Source organism: Rhinoderma darwinii, chromosome 1 (assembly GCF_050947455.1).
Source record: "Rhinoderma darwinii isolate aRhiDar2 chromosome 1, aRhiDar2.hap1, whole genome shotgun sequence".
Taxonomy (NCBI): domain Eukaryota; kingdom Metazoa; phylum Chordata; class Amphibia; order Anura; family Rhinodermatidae; genus Rhinoderma; species Rhinoderma darwinii.
In genome coordinates this window covers 434801090-434815747 of record NC_134687.1, presented here as the reverse complement: position 1 = coordinate 434815747, position 14658 = coordinate 434801090, and the positions used below count along the sequence as shown (strand labels likewise).

The following is a 14658-nucleotide window of genomic DNA, read 5'->3' as shown; positions in this document are numbered from 1 at the left end:
ATAAAAGCAATTTACTATAATTAATTTTACATCTCCGTAATGGCGTGTTATTTGGGAATTACTAGCGCTTGAAAGTACTATGTACACACTGATGTTGTTAGGTGACTTGTCAGAGTTGTAGTCGACACACTAGCGTGATATTTGCACTCCTTTCGTTATGTAGTCGTCGTTTGGTAATAATCTAAAGCAGTCTGTGGTTTTTCTATCGTGTGAGAATATTCCATCTTTCTGCTGGTTTGCATCTTTGATGTTGGAAGCCTTCCTATAACTGTTTTTTAAGAAATACATTGTAAATGCAGGAGGGAGTGGTACAGATAAATACACACAAACACACTTTTTATATATATATATATATATATATATATATATACACACAGTGAAGGAAATAAGTAATTAATCCCTTGCTGATTTTGTAGGTTTGCCCACTGTCAAAGACATGAACAGTCTAGAATTTTTAGGCTAGGTTAATTTTACCAGTGAGAGATAGATTATATTTTAAAAAAAAAAAACAGAAAATCACATTGTCAAAATTATATATATTTATTTGCATTGTGCACAGAGAAATAAGTATTTGATCCCCTACCAACCATTAAGAGTTCAGCCTCCTCCAGACCAGTTACACGCTCCAAATCAACTTGGTGCCTGCATTAAACAGCTGTCTTAAAGAGACTCTGTCACCACATTATAAGTGCCCTATCTCCTACATAAGGAGATCGGCGCTGTAATGTAGGTGACAGTAATGCTTTTTATTTAAAAAAACGATCTTTTTTTCACAACGTTAGGAGCGATTTTGGTTTATGCTAATGAGCTTTCTTAATGCCCAAGTGGGCGTACTTTTACTTTCGCCCAAGTGGGCGTTGTACAGAGGAGTGCATGACGCTGACCAATCGGCATCATGCACTCCTCTCCATTCATTTACACTGCGCTAGCGATATAGATATATCGCTATGTGCAGCCTCATACACCAACCCTAACATTACTACAGTTTCCTGATAATGAATACACATGAAATCCAGCCTGGACGTCATGTGTAGTCAGAATCCTGACACTTCTGACTCTTTTTTTGTGAGATTCCGGCAAGTGAAACCAAATCTCGCGAGATCACGGAGCTAAACGAGATTTGGTTTCACTTGCCGGAATCTCACAAAAAAAGAGTCAGAAGTGTCAGGATTCTGAGTGCACATGACGTCCAGGCTGGATGGTCATGTGTATTCATTATCAGGACACTGTAGTAATGTTAGGGCTTGTGTATGAGGCTGCACATAGCGATATAACTATATCGCTAGTGCAGTGTAAATGAATGGAGAGGAGTGCATGATGCCGATTGGTCAGCGTCATGCACTCCTCTGTACAACGCCCACTTGGGCATTAAGAAAGCTCATTAGTATAAACCAAAATCGCTCCTAACATTGTGAAAAAAGATAGTTTTTTTTAAATAAAAAGCATTACTGTCACCTACATTACAGCGCCCATCTCCTTATGTAGGAGATAGGGCACTTATAATGTGGTGACAGAGTCTCTTTAAATGGTCACCTGTATAAAAGACTCCTGTCCACAGACTCAATTAATCAGTCTGACTCTAACCTCTACAACATGGGCAAGACCAAAGAGCTTTCTAAGGATGTCAGGGACAAGATCATAAACCTGCACAAGGCTGGAATGGACTACAAAACCATAAGTAAGACGCTGGGTGAGAAGGAGACAACTGTTGGTGCAATAGTTAGAAAATGGAAGACATACAAAATGACTGTCAATCGACATCGATCTGGGGCTCCATGCAAAATCTCACCTCGTGGGGTATCCTTGATCCTGAGGAAGGTGAGAGCTCAGCCGAAAACTACACGGGGGAACTTGTTAATGATCTCAAGGCAGCTTGGACCAAAGTCACCAAGAAAACCATTGGTATCACATTACGCCGTAATGGATTAAAATCCTGCAGTGCCCGCAAGGTCCCCCTGCTCAAGAAGGCACATGTACAGGCCCGTCTGAAGTGTGCAAATGAACATCTGGATGATTCTGAGAGTGATTGGGAGAAGGTGCTGTGGTCAGATGAGACTAAAATTGAGCTCTTTGGCATTAACTCAACTCGCCGCGTTTGGAGGAAGAGAAATGCTGCCTATGACCCAAAGAACACCGTCCTGTCAAGCATGGAGGTGGAAACATTATGTTTTGGGGGTGTTTCTCTGCTAAGGGCACAGGACTACTTCACTGCATCAATGGGAGAATGGATGGAGCCATGTACCGTCAAATCCTGAGTGACAACCTCCTTCCCTCCACCAGGACATTAAAAATTGCTCGTGGCTGGGTCTTCTAGCACGACAATGACCCGAAACATACAGCCAAGGCAACAAAGGAGTGGCTCAAAAAGAAGCACATTAAGGTCATGGAGTGGCCTAGCCAGTCTCCAGACCTTAATCCCATCGAAAACTTATGGAGGGAGCTGAAGATCCGAGTTGCCAAGCGACAGCCTCGAAATCTTAATGATTTACAGATGATCTGCAAAGAGGAGTGGGCCAAAATTCCATCTAACATGTGTGCAAACCTCATCATCAACTACAAAAAATGTCTGACTGCTGTGCTTGCCAACAAGTGTTTTGCCACCAAGTATTAAGTCTTGTTTGCCAAAGGGATCAAATACTTATTTCTCTGTGCACAATGCAAATAAATATATCTAATTTTGACAATGTGATTTTTGTTTTTTTTAATTAATCTATCCCTCACTGGTAAAATTAACCTAGCCTAAAAATTCTAGACTGTTCATGTCTTTGACAGTGGGCAAACTTACAAAATCAGCAAGGGATCAAATACTTATTTCCTTCACTGTGTATATGTATGTATGTGTGTGTGTGTGTGTGTGTGTGTGTGTGTATATGTATATGTATATATATATATATATATATATATATACATACTCTCTCGAAAGATATCCTTGAATGGGTGAAGCCGTAAAGTGTACTTATTGTTTGCATTATTTATTTTTCATTTATTTTTTTTGTTTTTATTTTTTTTAGTAGTGCATTTGCAAACTTTTTTTTATTTTATTTTTCTCCTTAGGCTATATTCACACAGGGTTTTATGACGCGGAAACCGTGCCAAAAAACTCGTCAAAAACGGCCCGAAAATGCCTCCCATTGATTTCACGAGTGGTAAAACCACCTCACGGGAGAAAGAAGCGACATGCCCTAACTTCGGGCATTTATGCCTCTGACCTCCCATTGACTTCAATGAGAGGCAGAGAAAGCGTATTTCGCGGTGTTTTATGCCCGCAGCGCTCAATGGCTGTGGGCGAAAATCGGCGTGCAGGGAGAGGAAAATCTGCCTCAAACGTCCAAACGGAATTTTGAGGCAGAAATTCTGCCTGCAAAAAAACTGTGTGAACATAGCCTTACCTTCCAGCTGTCTCTTTGCCTGCCAACTCTCTCTAATTGTTCAGAAACTTGCTCTGTGTATCTTGAAGCAGTAAATACTAGCCATGGCGGAGAAGGGGGGATGCAGCTGCACATTCTAATAAAATAACATGAGGGGGTGTGGTGAGGCAGCAGCAGTAGGGACGCATCTGATTGGCTGAGAACACATTCGCTGCACAATTCTTACATGACACTAGGAAGTGAGAAAATGTACATTTACACACAACTAGCAGCGAAAGGAAAAAGACCTCTATAATAATAGACATTGTAACTGGTCATACTAATGTGTCAGACAATAAAAGCTGCAGATCCCCTTTATTCATGGCTGTGAGGCCCCATGCACACGACTGTAAAACCGCGGTTTTACGGATCTATTTGGTTCTATTGGTTGCAGACACCTTTCCGTAGTGCTACGGATGTTTGTCCGTGCCGTAGAACCGTGCCGGGAATTATGGAGCATGTCCTATTTATCGTATTTTAGAGGCCGTTCTCCTATACTTTGTACGGCCGGCCGTGCCCACAATCGTGGGCTGTGATTACGGGCACGGTCGTGTGCATGGTGGCTAAGGATGTAGTCCACAGATTCTATAGATCTACATTCAGGGTCGCTTTGTAATGAGATTAAAAAAGGAAAAAGCCACCTTTTCCTTTCTGTAGGTACCTGTGCTCCTGCGTTTTAATATTGAGATTATCATGGTGGAGTGTAATACAGATGGGATGTAGTATTATGTGGGGGAGGGGTCTGTTTCTCTTTCATATCTAATTGAATTTAATGGATGTTCACTTTTTCTCTTTCAGAATGTACAATTTAAACCACAAGGAGATGCCATCATAAAAGGGTTACACCATGGATAGGTGGGTTCATCTTCAGTAATACGGTCTGATACTATAGCAAGGCTGGTATAAATATTTCATCATTCAAATGGATACGCTGTTGCCGTTCTATTAATAATTCATTTGGGTGCTTTGAGAATTTATAAAGCGATCATAATAGATCTTTACTGCCAACAAGTCCGTTAGATGCTATTGGTTTAGTGTTATTTGCCTCATATTGGCCCCCTCACGTGCTCACAAACCATTCTTACGGCATAAACTAGATATGATGGGAGAACAATCAACTTTATGTATCCTAAATTCACGTTAAAGCGGATCATTCATCATACTATGCTTTTTAAGGGCAGCAGAGTGCGGAGATGGGTCCACTGTACTAAAAGCCCAAATGGCACTGAAAAATATTGTGCAGTTGGACTTGGTGCTTAATAAAGAATAGAGTGGACGCCTAGTTCTGCGTCTGCTGTAATCTTGAGGGGTGCGCTCCCTTGTCCTCTTCATCCATAATTGACAGCTGCCGTAAATTTGCACGTATACACGTCGACCCATCGGTTGCGAGCAGTAATACAGCAGACTCAAAACGGAGTCCATTGTAGCCTTTATTAGCCAAATGGCATAATATGATTTTGTGCTGTTTGGTCTAATCGTATAGCAGACCTGTCCTCCTACTATGGCATAAAAAGGTCAGCATAGTATGATGACAGACCCGCTTTAATAGAGAGTTGCCATGCTTGCCCATTGTTGGGGCCACATTGATTGGGCTGCCATGGTTTGCACTTTTAGGGAGTATTTTAAAATGCCATAAAATGTTTTATGGTAATAGCTAATAAACCGAAAATATAACTGATATTTGAATGTCACAGATGTATATATTGCTCTTCTGATGTGTTGACTGGCCAGTGATGGCTCCTAGTTCATGTACGTATGCTGTGGCTGAGAAGAAGCTCTGCAATGTTCCTCAATGGAAGTGATCTCATTTTCTGTCCCAACGATCTGTAGTTTTGAGCACCAGAAATATTTACTTATAAAACCCAATGAATAATATCTAAATACATACGTCAATTTAGTATTCACCTATAAGACTACATTCACACGTTGCATATTTAGCTGTGGAAAATACACAGCGAAACTGCAAGAAAAACGCACTTGAAGGTGCGGTTTTAAAATTTTGATGCGTTTTTCGGCGGGTTTTCACGCTGTGGGTTTTGGTGCGACTTTCCTCTGCACTAGGCAGATTGAATTCGCAAGGAGAAACCCAAGATAAATTGACATGCTGCGGATTCTAAAAAACGCACCACTTGTCAACTTCAGTCCCGAAAAAAACCGCAGCATGTACATGAGGTTTCCTGGAATCTCCTCGACTATGCTGGTGCCGTATTACGCTGCGGATTTGCCGCACGCAAGTCCACACATAATACGCATCGTTTGCATTGAGCCTAAAGGTGCCAACATTTATAAAGCTGTGGAGAGCATAGATAAACAAGCCGGATTCTGCCACATTGGGTGAATGAGTTTACAATCTAATCTAATATTCTATTATAATTATATTTTTTTCTAAAGCTTCACTTTAAAGGCAACGGCACTTTGAAGCATGCATTGCATGGTTGCTGACAATGTTATTTTGTGTAGTACGGCAAGCCTGGAGTTTACCTACAATGTTGTTTCTCTATGCTGCAAGGCTCACTTATTTAAATGTTTCCGTCAAGACAAATTGCAAAACCTTTTTCACATGCCCCCTCCGCAGTTGGTACTGTAGCTATGTCAAGCCTTTCCCATATTTTACACCTCAACTGTAAACATGCCACCTAACTCCAACCACAAATAAACATTACAAGTCTATTAACACTTTAATTCTGATGGTATGTTAAACCTTAATAACCAAGCAATTTTTTTACGTTTTTCCATCGTCTCATTCAAAGAGCTATTTAAAATCTATTTATTTAATAGAGCTAATAAAAACTATTTATTTTTTTATTCTGTTGACATAGCTGTATAGACCTACAACTTGTCCCGCAAAAAACTATATTTTTTTAATAGGACCATTTTGGGGTACTTATAATTTATTGATTACATTTTAACTTTTTTGGTGGGGTAATAGGAAAAAACCCAGAAATGTTGCCACTCTTTATGCTGAAATTTACGCCGTTTACCGTGTGGTATAAATAACATAACTTATTCAGCGGGTCGTTACGATTGCGGTAATACCAAATTTATCTATTTTTTTATTTTTTATGTTTTGCTAATTTTACACTGTAAAAACACTTTTTTTTTTTTCAAAATTATTTGTTTTTGTGTTGCCATATTTCAAGAGCCATAACTTTTTTTTTTTTTTTCTGCTGACATAGCTGTATGAGGGCTTTTTTTGCGTGACGACTTGTTTTTATTGGTACCATTTTTGAGTACGTACGACTTTTTGATCACTTTTTATAAAAAAAATTTTGAAGGCAGGATCAACCGAAAACCGCAATTTTGCCATTTTGTTTTTTATTTTTTACAGCATTCACCGTGCGGGTTCAATAATGCAATCGTTTTATAGTTATAGTTATTACATGGCAATACCAAATATGTGCAACTTTTTTTTTACTTTTTTTTTTATAAAGTATTTTGTAAGGGGGAAAAGTGGGTTTTTAAATGTATTTTTTTATTATTTTTACTTGGGACATTTATTTATTACAAACTTATCAAACTTTTTTTTTTTACTGTTGTTTTAGTTCCACTAGTGGACTTCACTATGTGATCTTTTGATCGCTTTCATAATACACTGCAATACTTCTGTGTTGCAGTGTATTACACCTGTCAGTGTAAAAAAGACAGGCAACTGTAAGGCCATGCCTCTGCCTACATCGCGGGGTGCCGATGGGGTGAGAGAGGGAGCCCCCTCTCTCTAAAACCACTCAGATGTGGCGGTCGCTATTGACCGCTGCATCTGAGGGGTTAAATATGATCAAAGACCACTGCTAGTGGTCTCTGATCAATGCCCTGAAGCCAGAGGCTTCAGGAGCACCTTACCAGATGCGGGAAAACTTCTTCTGAAGTGCCGCCCTGAAAAGGCGGCTCTTCAGAAGAAATACCCTGAACGGCCGCTGTAAAAACACTATAGGACGGTCGTTAAGGGGTTAAAACATACACCTCTTACTGTTGTTGAAGCAGTATTACAGTGCAATGCCGGAAAAACCAGATCCCTCACTAGAGTATGTATGAGTCGATTCTTTTCAATTTGCTAGTTTTAGATATCGCTGCAGTGGTAACGTCAAGCTCCTCTTGTAGCCACTTTATATCAGGGAATTGCTTTTTCAGCATTGTGCACTTTGTATAACCCCTATCTATGTGTCCTATCGGGACTATAATATTAATATATATATATACAGTACAGTGCAAACGTTTTAGGCAGGTGTGGAAAATGCTGCAAAGTGAGAATGCTTTAAAAAATAGAATAGTGTTTAATTGTATTTTAATTGCTAAAAAACAACAACTAAGTGAATGAACAGAAGAGAAATCTAAATCAAATCAATATTTGGTGTGACCACCCTTTGTGCAAGTGTATCTAGAAGAATTGATGCCGTTTTGAAGACAAAGTTATGGATTTTGTGGGATTATAGTCGGGGGTATGATAAACCAATTATACCAAACGGGTTATAAGGATCATTATTTTTATATGTAGGTTGAAGCCCAGTCATTAACTGTAACAGAAACAGCTGTGTAGGAGGCTTAAAACTGGGTGAGGAACAGCCAAACTCTGCTACAAAGGTGAGGCTATGGAGGACTATTTCATGTCACAGGTCCACCATGGCAAGACTGAGCACAGCAACAAGACACAAGGTAGTTATACTGCATAAGCAAGGTCTCTCCCGGGCAAAGATTTTTCTAGCAGATTGGAGTTTCAAGATGTGCTGTTCACCTATCTTTTGAAAAAGCACAAAGAAACGGGCAACGTTGAGGACCGTAGATGCGGTTGTCGGACAAAGAATGTTAGTTCAGCAAATCAAAGACTCATCATGCTTCCCTTCGAAATCGAAAGATGTCTAGCGGTGCCATCAGCTCAGAACTGGCAGAAACCAGTGGGACCCAGGTACACCCGTTTACTGTTTGGCCAGAAGTGGTCTTCATGGAAGAATTGTGGCCAAAAAGCCATACCTTTTGACGTGGATGGAAGCAAGGCCAAGCAACTCAACTGCACAAAAACATAGGAACTGGGGTTCAGAAAGATGGCAGCAGGCGCTCTGGACTAATGAGTCAAAAAATTTTAAATATTTGGCTGTAACATCAGGTAGTCTGTTCACCGAAGGGCTGGAGAGCAGTACAATAATGAGTGTGCAGCTAACAGTGGTGGCGGTTCCTTGCAAGTTTGGGGTTACTTTTCAGTAGATGGAGTTGTGGATTTGGTGTCATCAATGCTGAGAAATACAGGCAGATACTTATCCATCATGCAATACCATCAGGGAGGCGTCTGATTGACAGTAGGACATTAAGGGGGTTTTCCCATCTTTGACATTTATGGCATATCTACAGGATATGCTCAAAAAGTCAGATAGATGCGGGTCCCACCACTGGTACCTGCACCTATCTCTAGAACGGGGCCCCCTAAACCCTGTCCCTAGCTTACTCTGCTCCGCTGCCTCTTGGCCACTTCCTGGTTAGGTGGTCGGGAGTTAAGGAAACCGCCAAGTGCTCCCTAAGCTACGCGGTTTCCGTAACTCCCACAGAAGTGAATAGGAGTTACTGAAACAGCGTAGCACGGCGAGACACGCTGTTTCCAGAGATATAAGTGTATAAGGTGCCTACCTCGAAAACTAGTCAGCAGGGAGAATGGTAGGTCACCCTGTATTCTGCACACTATAGGTAGGAAGCTGTTGTCTGCTGATGCAGCAGTGGAAATTCTTGCATCTTGTTACTGGAACACTATGAACATTTTTTTGTTTGTTGTAACCGGAGAGACTGTTTGAATTGCCTGGGTAGGAAATCTCTTGAGCTGCACTAAATACTGGACCAACAAGATTTGACTTGTTTCACATTCACGCTCACTGGTTTCAGTAAAAGGGTTACGGTAGTTTAGGAACTCAGTCACTGTGTGTTTAAACAAGCATCTATGCCAGGGCCTCTTGGTAAGATATAGACATTATTTATGTGTACACGGTCAGAGTTTTGCTGGAAATGGGATAAGGGGATGGGGAAGAACTGATGTTGAAGTGGTTTAGGTTGCACACATACCTTCTATAGCCTGTTGTAAGTAAGAGCAGCACACTGCCCCCTTGTGTCAATTTGTGGTTCTCTATCCAGATGTAAATAGAAAGATATATGATAAGTAAATGGATCTCAACATAGAAATGAGTCAATATGTTCTGATATAGACAATTTTGCCACTATACATTGGTGGTATGAGGTGTTGGTAAAGATTAAAAGACTTTGTTATATTTAAATATTTTCTTTTTGTTTTCTTTCATCTCCAGAGTCCTCGTGGAAAGGTTATCACATTGAAAGTGTACCAGCTGCAGTACTTGTTTCCGCATGTTGACCAGTAAGAATGCGGTTCACGGTGAGGAAGGTGCTGTTGGTGTTTGGCTTCACTGTCTTGGTGGCCTTAGCAGTGCACCTTGGCCAGCAAATGCTGGAATGCCAGCAGATTCTAGATGAAGGTTATGGTAGAAAAAACCGGGGTGTCATGAAGCCAGAGAGTGAAGAACTTGTAATGATGGATGCCAACAATATAGAGTACAGATATAGTAAAGACATGCCACTTATATTTATTGGAGGTGTGCCTAGAAGTGGTACTACATTAATGAGAGCTATGCTGGACGCTCATCCGGACGTCCGATGTGGAGAAGAAACACGGATTATTCCTCGGATTTTAGCAATGCGCCAAGCATGGTCAAAGTCTGGCAGTGAAAAGATGCGTCTTGATGAGGCTGGTGTAACAGATGGGGTCATGGATGCCGCTGTGCAGGCCTTTATACTAGAAATTATAGCAAAACATGGAGAACCTGCTAAACTGTTATGTAATAAAGACCCCTTTACTTTGAAATCATCAGTTTATCTCTCCAAACTGTTCCCGAATTCCAAGTTTCTGCTGATGATTCGGGATGGACGTGCATCCGTACATTCCATGATCACTAGGAAGATAACTATAGCTGGCTTTGATTTAAACAGCTACAGAGACTGCCTAACCAAATGGAACAAAGCAATAGAGATCATGTATGCACAGTGCTTAGAGATCGGAGAGCACAAGTGCCTTCCGGTTTATTATGAACAGCTAGTTTTGCATCCCAAGCAAACCATGCATGCCATTATCGATTTTCTGGGCATCCCATGGAATGATGCTGTGCTACATCATGAGGATATGATTGGAAAACCAGGCGGTGTGTCCCTTTCTAAGTGAGTACTACCATTGGAAATGTGGTTGGTGGCTTGATCTATATTGTTCGTTTTATTGTTCCATGTAGTTTAGGAATAGTGTTGGAACTTATTTAATGAGGTTAAACCTCTTATTTTGTAGCTTTAGTACTCCTTTCCGTTTTTAAGCTTGGTATAGGAAAGGGTTTCCCAATATTTCTATGCCATGTACCGTCTTTTCAAATAAGTTATTTTAAAGTACCCCAAGGCTATAATCATACTCTGCTGCACATTTAACAACATAGTATAAGAGAGTACCCGCTAGAGACGTGGCTTTTACCCCCTGGGGTGCATATACCTGCATATGGCGCTCGGAATTTGGTAAAAATAAAAAATAACTGCATCGTGAAGGCCAAAAAGGGCTGGGTCCGTTAGGATGGCTGTCCATTTCTAGGATAGGTGATAAGTGCATGATCACTGGGCACCCCACCAATCAAAAAAACGGGGTCCCAAGCCACCCCATTTTTCTGTAACGCACAACCGAAGTGAGGAGAAGGCTGAATAGAGCGCATGTTGAGCATTCCTTTGGGAATTTAAGGTTCTAGGCCTCAAGGCCACCAAGGAAGTATGCCCACTGCATACCTTGGTGGTATTGCACACCTGTTTATCTCCTATCCTGATGCCCGAGTGTCCTCTGTGTAGCCATTTTTTTACAGGATCTGATTTTCCTCTGTAATTATCCTTTTACGTTTAACTAGGACTTGGGTTATCTGCCTGAACATTTTATGTTTTTAATTTTCAGGACTGAAAAGTCAACGGACCAAGTAATGAAACCTGTGAATCTAGAGGCCTTGACTAAATGGGTTGGAAAGCTTCCAACGGATATAGTAGAGGACATGCCTCGTATAGCTCCAATGCTTGCTCGACTCGGGTATGATCCTTTTGCAAACCCGCCAAAATATGGTAATCCAGATGCACTAGTGGTCAACAACACTCACAGAGTGAGTAGATCTATGATACGAAGATGTGTGCGCAACATTAATTCACGTTGTTTATATTCTTTACATTGATACATTTACTTTATTTGCACCCAAGGGGTCATCTGGGTTGTAGTAAGAGTTAATAGTCAACAATCAAACTCTAACTGCATGTCATGGTCCAAATCAATATTTCTCCTAATACAAGACTATGGGATAACAAGACCTGACCGCAGAGCTCTCCATCACATTGCAGCCCCGTCCACATTGTGCTGCTCAGCATTGAACATCTTGTTTTCTTTTTTCAACTTTATATTCCCTTTTAATTACAGAACATTATAGTATAAGAAATAATTAGAGGACAAGGAGTCATAACGCCACAATTAGTGAAAATGAATACAACATTTTATTAGATACACAATATTAAATACACAAATAAAAACATGATGCAAGGATCTTAAAATACCATACGTGGGCCATACAGAATAATTTCATGTAAATCACAGGTATATTGTGTGGAACATCACAGGAAACGTGTACATCACAGAATGAGTAAATGTCAACTGATGCTGCAACATAAGAGCGTCAACACTTGTAACGTCAAAAATATCAGGGGGTAGCTACGACAGCGAAACGCGCGTTGGGGCGCCATTATACCAGGCTACTTGTGGGCCTTTTTGATCTCTTTCCATCTTCATGGGTAAGCTTGTATTTTATTTTGAGATCTGCTATTGTTAGGCGGATTTCGCTCTACTGAACACCTCAGCACATGTTAGGATACGTCTCCTCTGTGTACTCTCATTCATGGTAATATTACACTGTGTCTAGATGCTGCCTCCTTCTAGCGTCTTTTCTATTACTTTCTTTGTTGTCACTAGGCTCTTTCTTGTGCCTTACTACAAGCTCTGTATGCACTTTATATTTTTGACGTTACAAGTGTTGACGCTCTTATGTTGCAGCATCAGTTGACATTTACTCATTCTGTGATGTACACGTTTCCTGTGATGTTCCACACAATATACCTGTGATTTACATTAAATTATTCTGTATGGCCCACGTATGGTATTTTAAGATCCTTGCATCATGTTTTTATTTGTGTATTTAATATTGTGTATCTAATAAAATGTTGTATTCATTTTCACTAATTGTGGCGTTATGACTCCTTGTCCTCTAATTATTTCTTATGACTTATTGGAGTTTAGTTACATATATTTTGGAGGTGTTTTGACATTATGCCTGTGGCACCTAACCAATGATTCCGACCTGTGAGTATTTATCTATACATTATAGTATAACAAGTTTTCATATTCGTTCCACCCCGGAAGAAGTACAGCTACTATTTGCACCAGTTATTCAGGAACTTCTATTAGACTATTACAATATACTCTAACTGCTGAAAGGACCACTTTACTGAAAGACAGCTGGATCATTTCAAATCCCCTGCAACACCTATCCTTTGTTTTATTTATTTTTAATATGAAGGAAAAGGGAAGAGTTTTACGAATTCTGGTTTAGACTTAAAAGAAATTAAAATTGCACAAAATCTGTGACCCCCTCCGACCACTGGTTGGTAGCTACATATATTTGCCTGATTGACTTAGAACTACAGACTTCCCAAAAAAACACTGTCTGCAGTTGGAATAATTTTGGTAATTTAAAGAATTGCTATAAAAAAAAAAAAACCCTGAATAAAACCAGGTGCAAAGTGTAGTATTTAAACATTAACTATAGAAATGATGTAGACATTATGTTGTGAGCGTGTATCTATACATACATACATACATACATATATATATTTGTATGTGTATCTATACATATATATATATATATATGTGTGTGTGTGTGTATATATATATATATATATATATGTGTGTGTGTGTATATAATATATATATTCCAGCAGCACAGTTTTACATGAAAGGGGGTGCAAGCCTTAGGGAACTGACCACTGTCCCTCTAGACAAAAAGCAGTAAATAAGCAGCACTCACAAAGGCTTATTGTGAAAAAAGAGCCTATATGAGTGCTTTAAGCCTTTGTGAGTGCTGCCTATTTACTGCTTTTATATATATATATAATCTCTCTATCACAAAAGAACATGGCGACGGCAGCGAACACCAATGCCACCTAAACCACATTAATATATATATATTAGGTTGAACGATGAATCGATACCGTGCACCCTGAATATGTTCGATCCCGTTATTTCATGTATTTCGATAGCATTGTAACTCATGAATGTATGAGAGCAGGGCTGCGGCTGTGTAATACAGTCATTGCCCCGCTCCTGAGTCCTGACAAGTGCGCGCGGTCTGCTTGAGGTGATGCGACCAGATCTGCAATAATGAGCGTTCGCACTGAAGACAGAACATGGCGGGCGCACTGCAAAACAGCCCCATGTTCTGTCTCCAGTGCCTGCGCTCATTAGTGCAGCGCCGGCCGCATCACCTCATGCTGGCTGCGCGCGTACTTGTTGTCAGGAGCGGGGCAATGACTGTATTACACAGCCGCAGCCCTGGTCTAACGGCGGAGATCAGAGAAACCTCATCTCTGACCGCATCTTTCAAGGGTTAAGTGAGAAGGAGGATGCCCTTTGGATCGCATCACAGGGAATCCCTGTGACGCGATCGAGGGACATACCATATATGGGGAGACAGCCCAGGGTCCATTGAAGGACCCCAGGGATGTCTGACCATATTTCCTGTTAGGACATACTGAGGTATGTCCTAACAACTGCCTGTGTACTATCTGTATATAGATATATGCCAGTACATTAAAATTTACCTATTTCTTTTTAACTTTTTTTTTATCTTTAATGTTAAATTTAAAAAAATAATATTTTTTAATTTCTTTTTCTTTTTTTACAATAAACATAGTCTCAATACATAAAATCTACACGTATCGTCGCAACCGTAATACATTTATAGCGTCGTTCATGTTTACGCTGTTATAAAATAAAAAGTGCTTTCTTTCACTTATTAATGTGAGGCACGAGGTATTATGAATGTTGAACCTCCATGAGCCTCACATTAATAGTAATTAACCCCATCATGTACCTCACACATTAACCCAATGTTGTCCATTATGACTGAGGAACATGATGGGGTTAATTACTATT

At 40.2% G+C, this 14658-nt stretch overlaps 1 protein-coding gene across 4 annotated transcripts in view; it reads left to right on the top strand.

Annotated features, from left to right (window-relative positions):
- Positions 1–14658, top strand: part of TPST2 (tyrosylprotein sulfotransferase 2) — a 74287-nt gene that overhangs the window by 46562 nt on the left and 13067 nt on the right. For 3 of the 4 annotated variants that reach the window (XM_075853783.1, XM_075853793.1, XM_075853802.1), the window contains exons 2-4: positions 4206–4262; positions 9686–10607; positions 11368–11566. In XM_075853783.1, coding sequence (XP_075709898.1) covers positions 9760–10607; positions 11368–11566 — 1047 coding nt within the window. In that variant the 5' untranslated portion in view covers positions 4206–4262; positions 9686–9759. The remainder of the gene's footprint in view (positions 1–4205; positions 4263–9685; positions 10608–11367; positions 11567–14658) is intronic. The other variant, XM_075853810.1, reaches the window with a different exon arrangement.